This window comes from Hippoglossus hippoglossus, chromosome 6, assembly GCF_009819705.1.
Source record: "Hippoglossus hippoglossus isolate fHipHip1 chromosome 6, fHipHip1.pri, whole genome shotgun sequence".
NCBI lineage: Eukaryota > Metazoa > Chordata > Actinopteri > Pleuronectiformes > Pleuronectidae > Hippoglossus > Hippoglossus hippoglossus.
This window is the reverse complement of record NC_047156.1, coordinates 5552035-5576735: the sequence shown is the minus strand read 5'-3', so window position 1 is coordinate 5576735 and position 24701 is coordinate 5552035. Positions and strand designations below refer to the sequence as shown.

Genomic DNA, 24701 nt, shown 5'->3' with positions numbered 1-24701 from the left:
AAGAATGCATGAGTCTTAGCACATATACACACACACACACTCAAAGTGGATTCATGAATATCATTTTGACGGATGCATAATATATTTGACATTACAGCACCTGTAGAGAAGATTGTAAAGACTCGTGCATAATGTGGCACATGACCTGAGGTCCACAAGCTTCCATTAAAGCATAATCCCAAGATTTCACAACATTCCCCGTGAATAAGGTTTCTGCAAATACACGTGACAGAAAACAGAGGGAGGGCTTCTTCTTTTGTTCCGAGTTAGATTCTACTTCTTTGGTTTGTGACGTTACAGAGATTGATAACAAAACTTGAAATGTAATGGAGGAAATCAATAACACTCTAGTGTCTGTATAGAAGTTTATAGAAGTATAAAGCCTGGTAACATAATCCATCGGCTCTGAAGTTTACAAATTGACATGATATATCTTTTTTTGTTTGATTCCAAATTGTAAAAATAAAACCATTGTGATTTTACCCCAATAAATAAACTGGCACATAACAACTTAACCCTTGTTGTGGTGAAGCGACTGTTGCCCATAGCTTCATATTTACTGTATAGACATGAGTGGAATGCATCATGTCAAACTATCCCTTTAATACATTCAGTGACAATTAAAACCCTAAAAAAAGATCTGTGTATTGTCAATTCTTTGAATAATCCATTATTAAAAGTCAGATCAGATTAAGCATATTTCTAAATTACATCTACATCTATGGATGAGGCACACTGGTATCTGAAGATGACTTTAAAGTCCCCATAATTAGGCCATTCAAAGTTTCAAATCTTTCATTTTGGGGTCAACGAGAATAAGTTTACATGCTTTAATGTTCAAAGTCCAGATTGTCTCTCATCCAGTACATTTCCAAAAACCTGCCTCAGCTGCACACAAAGAGTTTCAGGCACTTCAAGAGCAGTGTTTTCTGCGGGAGAAAATAAATTCCTCTGCACTTGACTTTGTCCTTGTTCTCTTAGCACATTTTTACATGCAGGAAAAAACACAAAAGAAAAGACAACAACAACCCTGAAAGACATAATATGGGCACTTTGAACATGATGTGTAGTGAAGTGGAACAATCACAGACAGGTATAGATTAACTGATGGACATGAATCGGTGAGTTGCAAAGGTGACAGAAAGACTTTATAGGCAGGCAGCATTATTACTTAATTAAATCATGCTGAGGGGAGAGAAACCTGCACTGACTGCAGATCAGCTGCTGGTGTGTTTCATCCTGCAGAGCTTTTCTTTTGTTTGAAGAAGCCGCTGAGGAACAGGTGAAGGAGACTCAACACACTCCTCCAGGCTACATGGTGAAATTAGTGTTTCGAAACAGACCTTTTAATCTGATCAATACTTTGAATGGCACCAGCAGGAGGAGCTTAACGTGCCATGGAAGAGAAAGTAAATGGTCTCAACTGAGGGAGTGTGTGCAAAGTATCTGAGCGGTCAGAAACGGGCCATAGGCTAAAAATAATCAATAAATCAATCAGTAATCAGGTACTGACCCTCAGAGCTTCCTCCTTTGTCTGTGATATAGTCCTTAATTACTAAGTCTTTAAAATATTAACTTTTTTACATTTGCAAATCTCCAGTTTCACACTTTTCAATGTGTGCATTGAGGAATCTGGTATTGTTCCAAAAAGATAATAAGGTTAAGTAAATGATTATTGTTCGATGATACCGATAAAATAGGGTTTAAAGTTATTTTTGAGATATTGGGACAAAGGGAACTTTTGTCACTAAACACATTCCCACTTGGTTCTGATTCATAAAAAAGGGGCCATTTCATTTGCTGGAGTCAAAACTCTTAAAATATATTCAGTAACATTGTCATATCTATAAAAAGAAACACGTCTGACATGTTCTTTGGCGTCTGCAAAGGATAATGTGAGGTAAAGTGAAAACATGGTGGTGTCCTTTGGAAACAGAGCTGCGGTGCTCTGTCATTCAAACCACAGAGCGGAGTCATAACACAGATGGACGACCCATCTACAGAAGTCACTGTTGCCTGCTGTTCGTTCTGTGGCCTTGGCTTGGTGCTGGATGCCAACAGCAAAAATCAATCGTGGGTGCAGACGCACCATGAAGCAAGCCAACACACGCTGGCACACACACACAGACACACACACACACACTCACACACACACACAATATATCATGAGGACCATCAGAGAGGTGTGGAGTGTGAAGCTGGAGGCTCATCAGTCAGCCGGTAGATTCCAGTGCAGGGCTACAGGTGCAGGAGAGTTTGTTGCAGCTGCCGTTACAGACCTGCTGTTAGAAAAGTGACTAAAAAAAGTCTTAATTGATTTAATGGTTCTTTGGTTGGTTCTGCATGATACTAGAGAGAATATTTTACTAAAAAGCTGACCACAAAAACTAATCTACACTGACTTTGGTTTTCTCCATGTTCTGGCACTTAGCTTCTCCTCCGTCAGTCCCGGTTGTTTTTAAAAAGCCCCGAGAAACATCTGGGTTCAGCCGAGCTTGACCCGCGCGTCCTGGCTGTAGAAGAGCACCTGGAGGAGGATGGCCACATCGATCAGGATCTGGACCGAGCCGCACACCCAGAACTGAGAAGGGCTTTCGTTCAGCACAAAGTAGATGGTCTTGAAGACGTCACCCGCCGTCCACAGAAGCACCATCTTCACACTGGACAAAGAAAACACAATGGGGGGAAGGGAGAGTTAATCAGGTCTCTCGTAAAGGAACAGTTACCTTTCTGGCCGAGTGTTAGAAGAGAAGGTCCAGACGTGAAGAACATGGAGCAGAGAAAAATCAATTAACAGGAATGAGTTTGATCTAAACCGCTGAGTAATGAAGGATGAGAATAAAAGACCGTGACCCTAAAGAAAACAGAAGTCATCTGCGGCCGAAACAATGCCCTCGAGGAGTCGTTTAAAAATTCACAGAAAGAACCAGGTGGAGAATAGAAAAGACACTTTTCACCTTGTAGCGCTGCTTATTGTTCTCCTCCAGTTATCACTCACTACATCGTCTGCACCATTCTTCAGTTTCTGTCCATTGTCTCCATTCCTATTCTCTGCTGTCATCTCGTTTACTCCCATGTTTCTTTATCTCTTCACAGTTTGTGCCCCTCACTCCTGCTCCACCTACTCTTTTATTCTCTGGAGAGCGAGGTCCCATAGGTATGATGCTGATATGGGTTTATTCTTTTTATTACAGCTGACTGGGCCGGGGGATGGAGCGCGACCATCCGTCGTCATTGAGGCACTGTGCGGGTCGGTCAGAGGGGGAGAGGAAAGGAGAATGACGGAGACAAAGAGGGAGCAGAGGACGGCATTTATCCGGTGTGCTGTGCGAGCGACAGAGCTGAGACGACAAAACCACCAGAGAGAGAAAGCGAGAGACCTCTTCGGGATAGACACGGATGATGAGTGCATTTGGGGTTAGAGGCAGCCTAATGACTTCGGGGACAGCTGTCCTGCACTCTCCTTCAGCTCTCCTTGCAGTGTCACGTCAAACTCCCAACTCTCCCCTGGGTTCCCTTCGGGCCCCCGAACCGAAACATTAGTGGCAAACAATCCGGCCCTGGCATAGAAATGAGGACATCATTATTCATTATATTTGAAAATTGTACCAAATCGTTGCAGAGCGTGTGGTATGGAATTGTAATGAACAACCCGGACTGCTGCAGACTGCAAACTACTTTTGGGCAGGACAGCTAGAGTGTTTGTAAAAGTGAAAGTTGGGACTGTCAGGCTGCACATTTGGACACTTTCATATCCAGACACGTCTGCACTCATGAGTTCACTCATTAAAGGAGACATTTCTTCACTTTTTCACTTTCCGATGCACGTGAGCTACAGTTCAGGGACTCAAGCTGTGCTGCTCCAATCATGTGACATCGCTCTCCACAATCCTCCGGCATATACACAATCACCTACAGCCTCCTAATTAGCAGGTGTATATAAGCTGCAAAGAATTCCCATCTCTGCATTTTTTATTAAATGCCTCTGCTGCCCTGCGTCAGTATTGCTGCTTGTGGATTCAGCCCCTCCACCACCCCAGCATCCAACTGTAGGCTTTAACAGTACATGGGTTAAGAATATTTACTCATATATATCTATGTAATCATATCTGGTGGAGTGGTAATCCTACTTTGTATGTGTGCGTGTATGGTGCAATTTGTATGAAATATGTTTTATCTTGTGTCTTTTTATACATTTGAATATGTTCCTATGCACCTTATGAAATGAAACTATAAATTGTGTTGCATCACCAAACAAGGACAATAAAGGCTTTTCTATATATTCTGTTCTGCTGCTGCTGCAATAAACATTTCTAACGTGAGTTGTCTGACTGAAATAGTTTTTTTGTGTGCAAAGTAAAAAAAAGCCCAGTCCAGGGTAAAGGGTGCTCCTCTTTCCCAACAGCTCCTGAAACACCTTGTTAGTAGTCCAGCAGATACTTTCACACCATCGTCCCATATCTGTACAAAGCACACCTGACATTGTGCCTATACCCAGAACACATTATTGAAATTGAAAATAACACTTTCTTCCTCTTATAAATAAAAGATTTAGCTCATAAACAACAAGAAGCTTGCCTGGATCTGCCTATTTACCCAGATCTAATTCATATATTTAATGAGTTTCCCTCTTGGGTCATATCCCACCTCTCCACAAACTTTCATGGAAATTGGTTGAGTATTTTTTGGGTAATCCTGCTAACTCACAAATAGAAATGCTGATAAAAACATAACGCCCTTGGCGAAGGTAATAATGAGCACCGTTGATGGACTGAATGGAAGTGGTGTAGCGGACCAAGGTTGATCCCCGGTGGACGAAGCAGTGGCGGTATGTCGGCATGAGAAAGTCACGATTCACAAGCTTTACATTGATGTAGTATTTCACTGCAAAGCTTCAACAGGTGACGCCTGAATATGAGATTTAAAAAATCCCCCCCCCCCCCCCCATCTCTCTCTAAGCTGCCAGTGATCCTCAGGGGAAATACTTGCTTTTTGTTCCACTGAAGTTCTTTCCTCCCTCAGGTTTCTCATCATTACACTTCACATTTCTTGTTTTATCTCTCTCCTCATCTTCCTCCTCTCACACGCCACTTTCTTCTTCACTCAGTTTTCCGGCTCAACTGTCATCTTTGCTCTTATTGCCTCTGTCGCACCGTCATCGTGACTTCTTCTTCTGCTTAGAACCTCGATGATGTCAAATAGCAAATCATTTTACAGCAGAGTGAGGAACAAATCCTTCAGTTCGTACATTTGAAATAATGGAATATAAAAGACACCAAATATCCAAAATTCAGGTTACCATTTCAAAATGGGAAAATGTAATATTCAACTAATATAAAATTAAAGATATAATGCTTAAGTACAACTTAGTACAATTTATGCTAAATTGAAAAACGTAGCCCTGGTGACTGAATAAACATGACACCAAGTAATAACGTGAAGATGTATTTTGACTTCCTTACCATAGATGGAAATAGGAAGGCTAACCTAAGTATACTAATGATATACTTTGTAAAAACTCAAAGATTAGCAATAATGGATTAATTACTCAGATCCTTAATTTAAAGCGTCAACAAGGAGTTTTTAACTGGTTATGAAACTGTCTTATTTTAATATTGCTGCCTCTTTATGACCTACAACAGCAATTTACGACAGTCAGGCTGGAAAAGGTTGTGTTTTAAGACTAAGCTAAAGACGCAGCTAAAGGCTAGGCTAAAGAGCAGGCTAAAGAGCAGGCTAAAGGCTAATAGAGACACAGTATGAAATATGGGTTTGTTTTACACCGATGACAACATGGTGTGGGGCAGTGACAGTGCTCTGGAGATATTTCAGCTTTTTAAGAGGAAGACGTCTGAAGTCTGGTCATATTTTAGTTTTAATAAGACGGGCACTTGATTGAAGATGGTCCACTTGTCTGCTAAAACATGCACAGAGAATATCACTATGAAAAAGGAACAGAAGTAGCCTGGAGCGGTGACAGACCTTTTTACACCTCACACCTTTAAATTCACACCCAACAATGCCTCCTCTGTCCTTCTGCAGCCCTCCAACCTTCAAGAAACCATCACCCCCCCGCCCTCTCTGCCTCTCTGGTACCCTCTATGTCTATTTTTCCCTCCCATCACTCGCCCTCCCTCGCCCTCCCTCAGCCCTCCCAAGCTCTCCGCTCCCCCTTTGGCTAATTTCTTTTCTCAAGAGACTGCAAACACCATTAATGCGGATGAGTCATTTTCATTGTAATTAGGGAGGGCAGGTCATCTGTGCAACAGCAGAGGAATGGACACAGACTCACACACACACACACACACACACAAACAAACACACCCTTTCCGCATTTTACCGTCTGTTGTTTGTCATTCTAGTCTCATGAAGCTCCATCTGTCAGAGACGTCATTAATCGGTTGACAGCTGATGAAAGACACAGAACAAACAACTGAACTTGGGCCCGAGCGAAGCCTCGAGTGTCCACGGGGGGGAAGGAGTGATTACGGTATTGATTGAGAATCCTGACTGACCGACCGGCTCACACGCACACATAGATGCGCACACACGTATCCATCAACCAGCACGTGAGACCTTTTGCTTTAAATTGCACAAAAACACACAGAGAGAGACAGAAAATGCAAACCATGAAATTGTGCATTTGCTTCACGTTAAAAACCAGAACAAACACACACTCACACTCACACACAAACAAGCAATCACACTCATGCACACAGCCTGGACACATCTCTCATTGATCACTACTGACCTGACACCTTCATCTGAGCTAAGTGGAAAGAGATGAGAGAGGAAAGGGTGAAATAGTGAACTGGGCACTTCAGGGCTGGAAGGGGAGATGTGGGAGCTCGGAGATGGATGAGAAGAGGACGGAAGCTGGAGGAATATGACGAGAGATGGATGACGACGTTAGCCTGGCGAGGTGGGTGGGGATAAATGTGGAGAGGGGTGAGAAACGGAGCCAACCATATAGTTGGAGAGTGAAAGGACACGGAGAGAGCGATGGAGAATGTGAGATGGGGGGGGGGGGGGGGGGGGGGGTTGATTGCACGGTGGGATGACTGTGCCGTATGTGGGCCACTTGGTAATTGTGCTGTGGATTGAGCGAGTGCTGTCAGGCCGGCTATTAGCTGCTCTAAGCGGCTGGAGAGGACAAGTGGAACAGAACTACAGAATCCAGGGCTGAGTGACATTTGGAAAGAGGGACAGAGATAAAGAGAAAGAGAGGACACAGCTTAGGTGTCTGCAATTTACTGGTTTCAGGTCCCAAATATCGATGAATCTTTAAAGGTCACTTTGTAAAACTGGATGTTACAGAAGTTCTACAATAAGTTAATTCATATATCCATTAAGAAGGAATTAAAAGTTAACTTTTTGTTATAGCAAAGCTTATTATAGCACAAGAGCTTTAATCTACTAATGCCATCAGCAGATAATATCATGTTGCTTTAGTCAGGCATAATATTAGAGTTGGACAATTTCACAAAAATCACACAGAAAAATGGATGAATGGATTGAATTGTGAAACCAGAATCTTACATATGCAACTGAAACATTCAACTTCCTGAGACTAACGGACGACCAGCGAGGTTCAACAGGCAGATCCAATCAAATCCAATCTTAGCAATGATGGAGCAATAAGACAGACAGAAAATGAATACATGACAAACTAATAAATCAATTCCAGTAGTGAAATGATCAGTAGTGACAGCGGACAACACAGCCACACAGCAATAGATTTCCCTTTTTAAATTGTAGTCCAGATCCACAGGTTTCTAAAGTAAACAAAGCCCTCAGCTGGGTTCCAGGGATCAGAAGGCCAACAGGATACCGATTACAGCTGCTGGCTGATGTTCTTAGGCACCTAGGTTTCCTCGAGTCTGTCTTTCTTCACATCTTTTGATCTCTCAGCAAATTGTCCATTGCTGCAGGTTTGTCTGTTCTCATTCCTCACATCCTCAGCTTCTCTGTTTCTATCCCTCCATTACTTCTTCACCCCCCCTTCAACATGTTGTCCATCTTTATAAACAGTCTATGATTTGTATCCGTGTTTGTCCGAAACACAAATGTGAACGTGAAGAAAACAGAAACACTGTGAAGTAAAGTGCACAACACTGAACTCACAGGAACAAGCTACTTCTCCATGTAGGACTGAGACACACTGATGCACTGGTTTGTCGCATGAACACCATATTTTCCACAACCAAACGTTTTCCATTTTATCTCAACAGACGCTGAACATTTTCCACCAGTGGAGACAAATATGCAGCTGATCACAAATTAAACCCAGTGCAGGCTTTTAGCTTAAAGTGGGGAATCACACATTGTATGTGGGACTTAAAGAGTCTCCAGAGGGGGTTTGAGAGTCTTCATAATTGCTTGATAATTCTAATGCAAAGCTCTACGGAAAGAGACGCACTCAAGCAGCCGGGGCTGATGTTTAAAGCTTCAAAGAGCTTCAATCGCCTCTCACATCTCTTCTTCAGCAGGCATATATGCCGCTTTATGCATGTGTGTACAAGTGTGCGCCCACACAGGAGGGAGGGTGTGTGTGTGTGTGTGTGTGTGTGTGTGTGTGTGTGTGTGTGTGTGTGTGTGTGTGTGTGTGTGTGTGTGTGTGTGTGTGTCTGTCTGTTAGGTGATTTAGCGGCAGGGCTGCAGCGCTCCCTGAGAAGGGGCCGATAGAGAGACGAAAATCAAAGGGCCCCGCGAGAGCGAAGTCGAGCTGCTCTTAACCCACTAACTATGAATTATGCATGTTGATCGATTGCACACAGGCAAACACGGAAAAGTTCCCAACCTGCCAGAAAAAAAAAGGATGGATTACACTTCACAAAATGAAGCAGAGGGTGAGGAGAAGAAGGAGTATCGCACAGTTTGCCTCAGGATATTACAGATACTTTTTTTTTTTTTTTAAATGTAAACAAGCCAGAATAGATGAGGTGGCCTATTGTGATGACATTTGTGATGACATTTCCCAGTATATTCATTACGTCTATAACCTTGTGTAAAAGAAAGTTCTTAACAGAACGACAACATTTTTTTCGCATGAAATAAGTAATTAAGCACGTACTGAATCAGATAAATGACAAAAGCAAGTAAACCATGATTCACACACATTCAAGGTGGAACTTTGGGACGGATGAGCTACAGCAGCCGGAGACCATCAGGTTCTTCACTCCTGACAGAAATCTGACGCTGCAGTTAAAGACTGTAAAATCGCAGCCTGGTCTGATTCATCTGGATTTCTCCTGAGCAGATGTTGGGGTCAGCAGTGTAACAGCTGGACGTGTTCCTGCTGCTCTGTTAGCACCTCTGTCCCTGTCCTCTCCGTAGCTCCGCCCCCGCTTCCTGATCAGTCACCAATCAGGTGCATCGAGACTAAGAATTAAAGACTTCTGCTCCATTTTAGGCAACTCAAGATTTTCTGACCACCAAATAGAAAAAAACCACAACGATGCAACACCACTCAAAGTCAACAGTTCTGACGTGTGAACTTGGGGCAGATCAATCAACCTCAACTTCGTGGAGAAGCTGTTCATCACACAAGACCGACGATCGTCTAAAAGGCAACATAAAGTTTATTTGCCTGTATTTCATTTAATGTCTTAGTATTAAAGTAATTTTTATTAGGAAGCTGGTTGTGAGAGTATAAATGCCTGAATGAATATGCAGCTGACAAAGAAAACACGTCAACATCGAGCAGGAACGTTTCCAGCATCCAAAGAATGGTACGAAGAACTGAAGGCGTTTCGAAGCAGGGAGCCGCTCGCTCCTAATAAAGTGCTCGCCGGTTGGGTTTGTGTCGGCATCTTGATCTAGATCTGCATGAAAACACTCAAACTTGGAGAACTGTAGGAAACAAGTGTGAGTTTCCTATCGCGCGAGCAGGATTTCATCAGAAAAGAGGGAAATCACTCAAAAATACATCTTACAATGTGAAGGAAATCTCTCCTTGAACATGGAGCTCATGTTTCTTTCACTTGATCTTCTTCAGCTGGAAACATCAGTGGCCCTGCTCGCAGCAAACTCACCGGCAGATTACTTCCTGTAAAAATATATGAACACCACCGCTGTGATGGTACTTTGGGATATTTTCCTTTCTTGTTTTTTAATCAGCTTCAAGTTAAAAACCAAACTGATACAAGACAACAATAATATAAAGTTTATATCTGCAGTGCTGCCACAACTTCAGCAGCTTTTGTGTTATTTCAACTGGTTCCTCTCCAGCTCTGATTCATCAAGAAACGTGGTTGGTGGTTGATTTTTGACTTTGGGCTGTAGATGTCAAAATGTTTCAACCTCAACTGTGACTTTCTCCTCCACCATTGAAAATTCTACAAGAAGAAAAGGTGCGAGTGCCCTCCTGCTGCTAATCCACCTGCACACCTGAAGCTTCACCAGCATGACTAACACTAAGACCCAACTCTGGTCAAGTTTCTGCTTTAGCTTGAACTCTGCCTGCTCTTGTTTTTGTCTGTGCCTTAGCTCCATCATGTCCTGTGCTCCCTTCTTCACGCCTTGTTCCTTCTGTCTCTACCTTTGGTTGATTACTCTGCCTCCTCTGCCTCCTCTGCCTCCTCTGCCTGCCCTGCTCCACTGTAAGGCCTGACCCAGACCCCAGTTTCCTGCTCTGCTTTCCCACCTCGCCTGGCTTTGATTCTCAAACTTACTCCAACCCATGTTTGCAAAAAAAAAAGTGTTTTTGAACATCTCGTCTCCGAGCTCCACGTTTGATCGATCCTAACATTACAACTTGTTTACTCCACGAATAAGAACTCCATTCACTGTACAGTCACAAGACTAAAGACTCCAAAAACAGCCCAGATAGCTCTTCTCCAAATCCCCACCACGAACTGTATAAACAGAGAAACAAAGAAAATGTGAGGTCTGAAAACATCTCCACTCGTCTTTCCCCTGGATACTAATTGAAGAGTGAGAGCTCCTGCAGGGACTTGTACTCTAAAGGCTTTGATCATGTAACTACACCCTTAAAAATACTACAAAATGGCTTGTTTACAAGCTGCAAGTGAATTCACACTCATTTATACATACTGTATATGCACATATTTCAAATCAAAGAGAGATGCATAAAAAGAATAAAAGAGAATAAATGAAGAAAAATAAAATTATTGTGAACAAGAGGAATATACTTTGGTGCTTGGACCCTGGAAGGACAATCCCCCCGAGCCGAGGGACTGGTGGTGGTGGTAATGAGGACTAGAGCTGGAGGTTCATGTGAGGGAAACTTGATTTGAGCGGTTGAGGTGGTAAAGAGGTGGAGGTGGGTCAAAAAAAAAAACTCCCTGATAGCAGAATGACTGAAGGTAGAACTTCACCCCACGAGAAGAAAACATGCACACGACAGAATCAGTTTATCAATCAAACTTCAGGTCTCAGCCTCTGGAGTGACTTGACTTCATTTATGGGCAATACAAAGTAAAACATCACATTTAACATGTTCAAATAGGGGCTGCAATGTAGGATTAGTTAAGTATAGACATTTTGAAACAAATATGAAAGTAGCTTTTGTGTTTTTTTATTTGGTTCCTCTCCAGCCGCCAGCTTTGTCAAGTTAGAATTTTACAAAACTTAGAAAAGCACAAATCTCCACATTGGTTCGTAACTCATTGAATACTTGTAATATTGCTATTGCATCATTCAAAACATTAAGCAAATGCAAAAAAAATTTAAAACTATTAAAATTACTACTTGTTATTCAACTCATGTATGAATTGACTAGAGTTTGTGCGAGTACTTCTCATTATTTTCCTGTTCTCAAAGCAACGCTGTGTCTGAGTGTAGCCTCACGAAGCCACTAGAGTGGTTGGAGCCACTTGTTCATCGATATACTTTAATGGGAATTATGAGAAATACTATATTATTTATTGGCTCTGCCTCGTTACAGCCCAGTCCCTCCACATTGAATAGTCTAAGAATTTAGTGGACTTGATTGACGTCAGCTGATCTAATTCAGATTAGAGGTCAGAGCAATAAAAAGTGTATGTTCTGGTTAATGTCTCATTATCTTTTTTAACCTTCTTGCACAACATAAAAAGAGACAAAACTCCACGACAGTAGATGCAGCCGTCACTGAACAGATGTGGTCACAGCTGAGACGCACAACACTGGTTCAACTGTCACAATCATGACGGTAAAGAAATGTAAATTAAACTGAGACAGACAGAAAAAGAAAAGCAGACGAACTGTCAGCAGAGTCGACTCCCGCTCGAGACGGGAAGCAGAGCCACAATACTCTCCTGTCAGTCACAGACCAACAGACAGACAGACGTGTCAGCGACAGACAGACAGACCCTATCAGTGTCCCCCGTCCACTGTCACTGTGACATTGTGAAAGTTGGCAGCTTGTGTGCAGAGATGGGAGAGGGGAACGGGAGACGAGGCAAAAACAGATAAAGTTTAATGAGAGGGGAGAGAATAACAGGCGGGCTCCCCGGGCAGCCGGGCGGAGAGAGCGCCACAGCAATCAGTCACACACGCACACACACACTCACACACGCACACACGCAAACACACACGCCACATCGTCGTTCATATAAACAAACCTTACCAGTCAATCGGAGCTGCCACTTGAGTAACGAGGGCTTTGAAATGCCAAGCGGGCGACGGCGACCGAACACTGTCAGACGAAAACTCAGTTTCCAGATGATGTCTTGTAATAACTTTAACCTTTCTAAGATTTCAGAAATAATATGAGGCCGGAGGAACAAACAAATATGCTAATCAGCGAATACAAATGCTGCAGTCACAGCTGGAACTTCTTGAAGAAGTTCTTGACAGTTTTGTGTTGGTGAATGGTTTCCTGTATTATCAGGCACCCAGTGGGGGGGGGGGGGAGGTTCACCCCACACATTCATAAAGAAACTATATTTACTGTGACAATCTGTAGTTTTATTTTAAATATTATCTATTCAACGATGTTTCACTGAATGTCATTGTGTAAACCACTGTCGGATCTGATGACCAATCAGGAGATCCAACATAGTCTGAAACAGGGGAGGGACAGACTGAGGTCTTTCTGTTTACCCACCCACCATACAATGCTGGTACAGGGAATCAAACTGGTGAGATTTAGCTAACCCCCACCGTGACGTCACCCATTGGTTTGTAAACTGCTGTTTCAAGCCCAGTTTTGCATTTTGCTCTTTGCAAATCAAGAGAAAAAGAATCTACTCGCATTGAATTCGATAGAAACTGACTTCTTTTTGCAAACCAGTGGTGTCGCCCCCTGCTGGCAATTCAAGAGAAACAAGGGTTCAGGCACTTTTTGGATTGGCTTCACTTTCTGGACCCGGAGTCTACGTCCATTTTTATACACAGTCTATGTTCCAGCCTGATGTGCAGTAACATGGTGGTTAAAGGTAAGACTGTGTGGTCGTCTCTTATTTTTAATGAGCCAGAACACCTGGAGGACACGAGCTCAACACATCACAGTTGTAAACCTTTATTTAAATTTAATGCATCAGGGAAATTTCCTCCTCTTGTTTTACTGACCTGCTGGTGTGTTACCATGGTTACCAAGCAATTTTTTTTGTTGCACTTTTGCATAATTATCTACATTTTCATGCGGCTTCCTTGACAGTTTCCAAAGTCAGCACATGGATTGAGTAAATCTAATAGAACTCAACAGTAATCACATATCTCACTCAGTTGGCCTAATTCTCACTCTTCAAACAACGGATTAGGACTCACATTCGTATAGGTCGTCTCAGGCGTGATGTTCGGTCGACACCAGAATCCGAATGACAGCTTTTACTCCAGCCTAAATGAACTGTGCCACTGTGTGAAAGCACAGTGGCACAGTTCATTTAGTCACGACTTCACATTTCCTTTGTTATGAAAACCTTTTCTGTCTTTTAGTTTTCTTCTCCGCTCTTGTTCTTCCTCTCACTGGATCTCAGCGACTCTTTTATTGTGTCTTTCCATCACCACCTGGTCCCTTCCTCGATTTCCCCGGAGTAGCAATGAGTATGAAGGTGTGGAGACAAACATGCACACATGCAAAGAGTCAGAAGTGACCACATACTCATAATCCTGCCCTATAGTGTGTCTGAATGTGTCTCTGCATGTGTGTGTGTCTCCCCCTGTGTCACTATTATTTGGTGAACTGGAAAAGGTGAGCCGCCCTCGATTAAGCGGATCCATACGCTCACTTCTGCACCACAGTAATCGGACTCGAGGGAATCTGACAGTCACAGTTTCACATGGGACAACATGAGCCGAAATGCCAACTGTCATCGTTTCTCCGGGAACATTTTGTTCGCGCTTAAAACGAACAAGGGAGAGAGACATTAAATACGTGACGGGGGTCAAAAGATCTGAAACACGGTCGACTGCACGAGGGAAATAAAGTGCTGAATGTGCTGTTCCCAGGCAGCAGGGTCATTTGTCCAATTAGGCCTCTGAGATCAATAGTGAGGTTGGAAAATATTCATGTTTAATTTGCAGCGTTCTCTGGTTCACGTTCAGTGCCGTGACGTACTTTTCTAACATCTGTGTTATTTTTGGAGGCCGATATAATATTTTCGCGTTAATGACTGTGCAGGGACTTCACCATAGATCTGAGTTTAGAAAACCGATGATCCTACTTATTCATCAGTCATCTGAGGGGCCTAATGTAGTGTTATTGCATCTTTAATCTCTGCCACGATATTCACTCCGAGCTGAATGGGCGCTTAAAGGAAGTGCAAGCCCAGATGTGCACCCTGAGGACGCTCTATGTGAAATGGGGCGTATTACTGAGAACGTACGTCTTGCCATTCAAACATTATATCATCTACAGTACAGGAGGAAACTGCTGCTTTATTTAAAGACTGAACTATATTTGTACTCATGAGGTTAAATATACAGTAGATATAGAATCCGGAGAGGACATGCAGAGCGACAGATATACAAGAGAATGCAAACAGGAGATGACACCTCTGGCAGTTTTCTGCAGGGAAAAGGATTCCCCAAGAGGAAATCAATCCCTTGAGACATGCACATAAGTCTGGACATTTTCCTGCCACACATGATTTCCACAGCAGAATTTATAGGTTATGTCCTGCCTGAATTATCATGTCAGGAAACAGATTTACGATCAATCCCACGTGCACATCTAAAAGAAAAAGGTGATTGTGCCTTTGAAATTGTGGCTGCTATACAAAATATAATGCTCTCCCTACCGACTGCATCTGTTGAAGCCTTTAACAAAACAATTCATTCAAAGTGGCCTCACCTTGAGATTTGCAGCATTTAAAACGAAGTGTTTTTGTTGTACTTCTGCTGCATATTTGTTTCAGTATCTCTGTTGCAGATACTCGTTTCCTCCCATAAAAGTATGGTGTTATTTTACTTTGAGTGAAGCACTTAGTGGCCTTGCTCTGGGGAAGGTGTTCTACTAAACAAACTTTACTTACTTACTTATTTACACCAACAGCACCATCATAAATCAAGGCCCTTCTCACCGCCTCTTTTTTTTTTACTCCTTGAATTTGCATGATTTCATTGGTGTTACAAATAGATACAAATACAACGCAGACAGCAAGTGGAGAACAACTAAACCATTAGAGCAAATACCTGTGCCAAGGACCAGCAATCTCCTTAAATTCAATCAAGCTGCACCAAGCTGCTCACATATCACTTCCCTAAATATGCCCATATTTTGTTTTCATCAAGGCCCATGAATGATTCCCTGGGAAATCAGTGGAAATGTCAAAAAACACACAATTTTGCAAAGTTAAGGAAAGTGCTAAGAGTCCTGGATCCGCTCCTTGGCTCAGGTTACCTTCATTACCCCCCCCCCCCCCCCCCGCTTTAGTAAACTGTGATGGGGATTTTTTCATCATCATTTCAAAACCACTTCCCAACCCCAGGGATAATTAATGTCTCCAAATGACTTCAGTCCTAATTTTAGCCTTTAGGTCTCATAACATACGTCTGGTTTTGAATGTTAACTTTCCAAACACCTGCTGTCACCAAACAATAATAATTGTCTGCGAGAGAAAAAGTGTGACATTTTGTTTAGTCTCTAAGGACTTTTTATAGAGACAGGTGACCAGCAGAGCATGTAACAACCACAGCACACACACACACACACACACACACGCACACACACACACACACACACACACACACACACACACACACACACACACACACACACACACACACACACACACACACACACACACACACAGTCTCTCACACACACATTGTACGCATGTTTTTTTTACACTGATGACAGACAAGAGGCATAATGAGGAAGTAATGATCATAATTAGTATGAAGTTCTGTGCCATTAGGGGAGTAATTGATGTCACAGTTCTCCACCTGAGAGGCCAGGCAGTCTGCTCACTGACCTTTGCACACTGTGCAATAATCTCCACAGAAATAGCCTCCATAACGCAAGCTAACCACTTCAATGTCCCCGGCTCCTTCACCCTCGGCTCCCTCGCTGCTGTCAGGGTGACCTTGAATTTAACGGGGATCCAAACCACACGAATTACCCTAAAATGCTGCATGTAATAATTCTACAGACGGCAGTTATTAGAAGAATGTATCATCAGTATCATCTTCACCTTCATTCACTCACTTTTTCTACTTATTTGCATTATTTGTGCATTTCAAGAGTGTTTATCACTGGTAATGCATTTACCCATGACAATTAAATAGCTGTTTAGGCCTTTGGGTTTATCTAATCTTTGGCCTACAGTTTTATATAGCTTCTAATGATTATAAATGATCTTATTAGCATATTTATTAACATAATTCGTTCATAAGAATGTAATTTACTTGCACGTCCTGCACTTTCAGGTTAATGAGAGCACGCTGCATGAGGTTTACTGTGCACTCATGAAGTCAGCGTGGGAGTACTGTGCGGCGGTATGCGTGCAGTGAGTTACGAGCTTTCTGTAGAGCTCAGTGTGACCTCGGAGCGCGCCGTACCTCATGCCTTTGGTGGAGCCGTTGTGGAAGTTTTGCAGGAGCTGCGGGAGGCCCAGCATGGCCTCAAACATCACAGCCAGGGAGCCCAGCGCCTCCACGAACACAAGGGAGTCGAGCAGCAGCAGGGTGACCACCGCACACAGCACGGTGAAGCCGAAGCAGAAGAGCAGGTAGTCCTCGAACGCACTCCACTTCCAGAAGTAGCGAAAGTCCAAATCTGGACAGAGCAAAGAGAGAAAGAAAACAAACTTGTATTCAGAAGTTGTTATCGGGGTAGTTTACATTCAAATAAATACACACTGAATAGAAAAGCTGTGGGAGGATTTAAAGAAAAGCAAACATGAGAGGCAGAAGAAGCAGAGTTAGAGGAAGGAACTGTGTATTATCGCTGTGTGTGTGTGTTTGTGATGCTGGAGAGTGGGAAGATGCCACAGTGTCTGCATCTGGAAACAGAAGAGCAACAGCGACAGATTGAAAGCAGTGAGGATGATATAATGGATAGAAAAAAAGAAGAAGAAGGCAGGCGGGAAGAGCAGGGATGAGTGTTTCATTAAAGCACGCATAGAAATTCTGCAAAGACAGCACTCCTTGATCAATACGCTGCACATGCTTAAGTGAACAGAACAAAGATAAATGAGATTCTGGAAAGCTTTTACATTTCTATTACTTTGGAATAACCTCGCATTCGGCAGGGCCAGGCTGCAAATTGAGAAACTTTATTACCTTTGGTTCAAAGCTATCTCCTCACCGACGCAAGCCTATTCTTCATGTGGGACTTTTACAATTCACTGATAAATACAGAGACCACCAGTGTCTAAAGCTGTTGTTTATCCTCTGAATAAACTGGTCAAATTGAGCTGAGGAGGTGGCAACAGACCAGGGGACAGAAGTCAGGGAGAGATTGTGAATGACAACTAAACAAATACAGAGTAGAGCCTCACCGATGGGATTTCTTTGCTGGGAGCTGCTGCCGGTACCGCAATAAGGGAGAAATGATTTTTGGGTGAACTCTCCCTTTAAGGCTCATATTGGCCAATTTGTATTGGCCAACCTATAAATCAGCAGGGCTCTATTAAAGAGCATCTTGCAATGGGAGACAGGATTAAACCAGCCGTGAACATGTTTACACTCCGACACATGAGCGCTCAGGGACCGAGCTTCGACCACATCGACCTTGAAAGTCACCCTTCACCTTGATCACAGCCACACACCTGTGTTCCCACGACTGTGTTTGCACCGCTGTGACGCTGTTGCAGTGACAATCTGTCCACAGTGAGACTAACACCTTCCACAGTGGGCTCCTCTAAATCCCCTCGGTGATACATCCCACTACAGCAACCGTCTCCAGGAAACCATTTCAATGACACACACACACACACACACACACACACACACACACACACACACACACACACACACACACACACACACACACACACACACACACACACACACACACACAGACACACAAAGTGAAAACCCTATAATCACTGTAATAATATCCGTCCAGATGGCTTCAGTAGATGTAAGATCCCAGCATGAAGCCTGGTGCGGGAGCAGCCATAGAAATCTCATGAGAGGAACCACTCAGCTTCGTCATCTACATTCCTGTCACCGTCAGCCATCTCCTCAATGGACCATAATGTGAGATGATCGATGATCTCTCATTGCTTATGTATGACCATGGAACCGTGGAAACCAGCTGACGTTAGCTAAAGGGGATTGATGGCTAAATAAGAGCACATTAGTTAGTATGGGGATTGAAGTGTAACGCTGCATACTGCGAAGCACCTGGCGTTTCCGTGTGCCGCTTGCCTTTCTAACTTCTGCAGGCTGCACCTATAAGAGCAAAGTATATTTGTGCTGCATTTCCATGTGTATGTCCTTGAATCTCTGTCTAGATGAAGGTCTAACGTTGTCACATCCTCTCAAATGTGAATATTATGTCTCTTTCCCTCGTTTAATGAATCATTACTTTCAGAGCTGCAGCAAATCATTTTTATTATTGATTAATCTATGGGTTATATTTTTGAATAAAGGACAAACTGTTGATGGGCCCTAGCGCTGCGAGGCACATATAATGTAACACAGTGGCAACAACCCTGGTTCACTGCCCCTTGATTTCTCTCTTCTCTTTTTCTTCTCTATGCAAAACACTCATATTTCCATTTAATCAATGGCAATTCTGACAATGGATGAAAAAAATGTTTTGCCATTCACAGCCTCTTGAATATGTGGATGTTTCATTGCTGAGAAAAGGCTGAGGTCAGCTTTATGGTGACATTTTATAAACTAATTAAATACTTTCATACTTTAAAATCATCGCAAAACACAAGGTTAATAACTGTTTAATAACTGTAAACTACATACAGGCGAAGCAAAAAAAGCTTAAAACCACAACTCACAGTCTTAATTAGCGGACAGACTCAATTATGATAAGACAATTGAAAGATTCAGATTAAGGTGAAATACTGAGTGGAGGTCAAGGTCAAAATCCTGAATGAGTTCCATGTGTGAACAGTAGATTAATATTGTCTCACATAATGCACTCACACACACACACAGACACACACTTTCCAGAAGGCCGGGACGTCTTCCCTTCCACTCCAGCGAGCTGCCTCAGCTGTGGCGTCCTGGGACAGACAGAGTGAGACATCTTGCAGCGAGTGCAACGTGGCATGTTTGTGGCAAACAGGGAATGTGATTAATGGCTTTATTACTGAGAGCCGCAAAAGATACATCACCCATAACCGACAACAGACACGGGAGGTGGGAGAGAACAGAGAGAACAGAGATACCACACACACACACACACACGCACACGCACACGCACACACACACACAGTTCTCCTCTCACTCACAAACACCGACTCTCTGGACATGACTTATGTCTGTCCTCACTAACTATGACGCTGATAGAATCCAAAGATCTGCAGACGGAGAGGCGGCCGCACCTCGGCTCTTATTCACAAGTCCCTCTTCACTCCCGCTGCCCTCTTACATCAACACGGCATCAAACCTGAGACGGACGGCAGAGCGAGACCGGAGAGGCTCAGAGGGCTGTGCACTTTCTCGACAACATAAATGCCCTTTTCATTTCCTTCTGAGTGGGTCTGAGATGGTGAAGTATAGAAACGTGCTGACAGCGGCAACAATGAGAGTAGTGGTGTGTCAAAACTACTGTCAACTTTTCAGGGTTTCAAACCTCCCCCCTGAGGCTCACACACAACCACACACACCACAAAACACTCTTCTCTTATCCCCTTACAAAGGCAATCCAATCTTTCATACATAAAGCAACACACCCACCTCCCTTCCTCTCCTCTCTGCCCTCTCTGCCCTCTCTCTCTCTCTCTCTATAGCCCATTTTCATCACTCAGTTATACAGCCCCTGTATGTTTACCTGCATAATCAAATTGCCGGGCAGAATATAATGAAGAGAGAAAGCTATGCATCATTCATGGAGTCATCTCTTTCATTTGTCCTCCTCTCATATACCATGCATCATCCTCAGCTTCCTTTCACCCCGACCGGCTCACTACTCTCTCTCCCTTTTACTGTTTCAATTCAAACCTCGCCTCGATAAAAAAACCACCCCATCTCGGCTTCACGGCCGCCCACACATCACGCCGGCGCTGTAATGTCACCCCGGGTTAGCACCGGTGCCCTGGCCTTTTTCCAAACAGCTTCCTCTCGTCTGGTGAGCGGCCGGGGCCGGGTTCGCACTTCAAATACCCGCAGTGCCGGGAGGAGGAGGCGAGGGGCTCTTTCTTCACACGAACTCAAAGCCCCGTTCGAGATCAAACAATTCAATTACTAAAACAGGGAGAGGAGGCAGACCCCGAGGATGTCAATACCTGTGTATGAAGTTCCTCCGGGGTGATGCGAAGCTGCTCAGGCAGGATAAGTCAGTCAATTTGTGCATGTGTTCGTCTGCTCAGGTGGTTGTGACGGACTCGGAGGGTTTACGGTGTAGCTGTGAAGGTTTTGTCTCACACGAGCCGGGGTGAGGACGATCGTAGATGGAAGCTAAACTTGTGTTTACTATCAGGCCGAGCAGCGAAATGACAGCACAGGGGTTAGCGTGTAAACTCAAAAGCACAGACAAGGATACACACCGACAGCTAGAGAGCTCAGAGATATGCCAACTCAGCACCAGCAGACTACGAACAGAAAAGGTCGGATCTGTCGAGGCTGCTCGTGTATTTTAGGATGTGTGAAAAATGCTGTTTGCGTTCGGCTCACTGGTCTAATCTGAGGATAAGTGCAGCTTTTTGAAGGACACGGAGGATGGATTTAATCTTTTTCAGATTAGTGTGTGATGTGTAAAAAACAATATTGTCTGTTTGAGTTTATCCACAAATGGATGAAAACTTAAATTGACACTTTCCCAGATCAGAAGTTTGTTGAAGGCCATTTGGCATCGTCTGTGGTTTGAATCTTCAGACGGCCTCTGCTCTTTTATTCATAAACGCAGAGTATTGACAACACAGTGCTGAGGGACACGTGTCCTGCTCGATCATTTAGACGGACAGAAAGTAGCTGAACTGTTCTAAACTTGGCTCAGCAGCTAACAGGTCCACGGCTCTCTGTGTCTCCCTCCTTCTCTGACAGCTCTCTGAATAATACAAAAGCTTTTAAAACAGGGGTGAGGAACCTTTTTCTATCAACCTTTTTTTTTACAACATCCTCCTAGGGCCATGCTAAATTACTGAACATATATATCACACTAACCGTTCTAATGCGATGACCCAAAATGCTTTTCTTTGGGTGAGGCATCTGATGTCAGATGGTAGTGATGATGATTGACCTGGTTTTTCCAGATTTGGGAAGAACTGAGTCTTTGTTCGAATAAAACAACTTGTTTAAACAAATCCTCATCCCGAGGAAAACCTGGAAATTGGACGTGGAAATGTCCCCAGAAATATCTGCAGAGTGAGCGCTCATCACTGTCTAGCTCCTCTCAGTAAAATCATTCCACTCAGTCAAGCCTCTGTCTGTTCAATAAGGTGTCGCTTGATAGTTTAAACAGGAAAAAAGTGTCAGATATTAATATTGAGCAGCCAAATCTGATTTAACTTAGTGGTACGACTCTGATTTGTAGTGCAGGACCTTATTCTTAGTCGACAAACTCGGGTGACATGTGGGAAATGAGTATGCGAGTTTGGCAATTTGTTAAACGGTAGGTTCTTTATGATCATAGCATTCGTGTACATTCTGGCAGCCTTGCTTGACAAGCAATTCCCTATGAATCTGAAATTAATTGGGGTTTTAAAGGAGCGATTTGAATCCCTCATCATCCAAAGGTAATAGATTTTTTTGACAACCTCTAATCTTTGTACAATTATATACGACTCAACACTTAGTAAAAGTTGAGTATATGAAAGTATATGAGTATACGTGGCTCAACAGTGTTGCTTGCTAGTGGGTTTTTGCACATTCAGTAGTAGACAGCACTGGTAAACCCATTCTGAAATATGAGCTGGTTAAGAAAAAGTTTGTTTTCTGCATTTACGTATTATTTTAATAATTAATTGCTAATTTATGAGGAAAAAAGTGACATTACAATAACTGAACATGTGCACAGACAGTGATAAGCACTGGGAAAGTGCAAGTTGTGACATGTACCTGGAGTTTAGGTCTTTTTCACTCTGGAAGTCAGGGTTATGTTTGACCTTGTGTCCCTGGCTGATCCTCTTTGTGCATTTTGCTGCTAAGTGATATTTTCTGATCTCATCTTACTGACATGAACACACAACTTTGCATACATACAAAGAAATGCACACACAGGAGAATCCGGGTATATAATTGCTTTACGATTCAACTTCAGTCTTTGTGTTTGCCATAAGGGAAGGTAGAACATTGTGATTAGCGGTACATTGCATTGTGTATTTGTTCCTCTTGTATTCTCTTGTCAGCTCACACGTTTGATGCAGACTTGTTTTTGTTGCTTCGCTGCCCAATTTGTCCGAGCTACAGCCTCTATTTTTATCTTGTGTGTGAGATAAATTAAGACAATCAAGTTGTAACACATTTTTTCTTCAGTCCCCGACACATCTGTCTAAACATAAAAGCCTCCCTGCGTCTTCTATTCACAGGGACAACAGGCACCTTCATTTGCATAATATTTTGTGTATTACAAAAGTTGTTCATGCGAAAAGCTTCATACATTCAGGATTCAGTTTATAGTTAGTTGCTGACTTGAATGCACAATGGAAGGGAATTGTGAGCCTTTTATCAGACGTATAAAGAACAAACTAAAACTCAAAAACAACATTAATTAGCATTTAAAATACTGTTTCAGCTTTTTCTTTGATTGGTTATATCTCTACCCGTTGCTACCTGGCCAATCACTTCCTCGTATTAACTTGTCAGATTTCAAAGATAGACAGATAAACCAAGTTATCAATAGCAAAACGATTTGTATTGACGTGTCGTATCCTTTAATTGCTCTATAGCTAACAAAGGTAACTGGTTAGCTGGCAAGAGGCTGAGATTCCAAAATGAACTCTGACCCAATTCTCAAGAACATGTTGAGGATGGAAATCGGATAATATTGTTTAACATTAATTAAATTTATATATTGTACGTAAAAATATAATGTATTTACTTTTTTACAGTTAAGGTGGTAGATTGGGTCCGTGTCCTTGATAAAGACTTACTGAGCCACCAATTAATACATGTGAGAAAATAACATAAGCCATCTTCGATATAAAATAAGGGAAATATTGGTATGTTTTAACTGCATTGTAAAAAGGGAAAGGGAAAAATCACTTAAAATAAACAAATGGATTCATAAAATCTATATTTCAGAGCGGGAGAGAACGATTTACTTTATTCACGCTCTGCCACAAATCATCTTTTCAGCTTCTGCTGCAGTAGCACTTCTCCGAGTGGGCAGGTTTGAACTTGCTGCTGAACTGTGGCTGTGTTTTTCCATCACTGATTGCTCGCTCGCTGAGCACATGTGTGTCTGTTCGAGGCTCTTGACCTAGAGGAGGCTTTGCTAATGAGCGCTCTGGGCATTAACAACCCACAACAAGAGTTCTGTGGCTGCTTGACCTCTGCTACGTACTAATGGGTTCCACATTCAAATCTGTCTCATAAAACAGTAACTGAGATACTGAGCTGCTGCTTATTACAGTCACAATATACTGTACTTCCCCAACATGGCCTGAACCTGAGTGTTATACATGACACATGGAGGGACGCACTCCTGTGTGTTGTCAACGGATAGAGACGGACAAAACGTCCATTTTCTTGACATAGTGGTGAAGACAGCGAGACAGAAAAGATTGACGACCCACACTCGTGCTTGTTTGTGTGCATCCTGACAGGACACCATATATCAGTCGGTACAGTCGGCGACGTGACTCCACACCATTTGTTTCAGCTTCAGCTCCACTTACAGCTCTGGCACACTGTCAAACTCCCACATCCACCAGCACCATTCAATCTACCTTTTAACAGTCACTCACGCCCCAGAGCCTCTGTCCACGTCTGTCCCTAATAGTCACCGCATGGCCGGCGCCTGCAGCTTGGAGATAAATGAGAAGGGTCGCCAACGTACCCACTCAAAGAGCTGTTCAGGTACACTGGCCAGCTTCCTGCCATGAACCCGGTATGTATACATGTACACTTTTGTCTCACGGCATTGTGTCAGATTGGAAAGGGATTTAATTATTTCATGTTATGCTGATGTTATTCAGTTAGTTATAAATAAAGGTTTTTATTATATAGGCAGGGATTTGTCT

The 24701-nt window shown here is 42.9% G+C and overlaps 1 protein-coding gene across 1 annotated transcript in view; it reads right to left on the bottom strand.

Annotated features, from left to right (window-relative positions):
• Positions 1-1767: 1767 nt before the first annotated feature.
• si:dkey-246g23.2 (solute carrier family 66 member 2) overlaps positions 1768-24701 on the bottom strand; it is a 45820-nt gene continuing 22886 nt past the window's right edge. Inside the window, exons 4-5 of the mRNA XM_034588681.1 lie at positions 16948-17164; positions 1768-2660 (exon numbers count right to left, since the gene is read on the bottom strand). Of these exons, the coding sequence (XP_034444572.1) occupies positions 2486-2660; positions 16948-17164 (392 nt within the window). The 3' untranslated portion in view covers positions 1768-2485. The remainder of the gene's footprint in view (positions 2661-16947; positions 17165-24701) is intronic.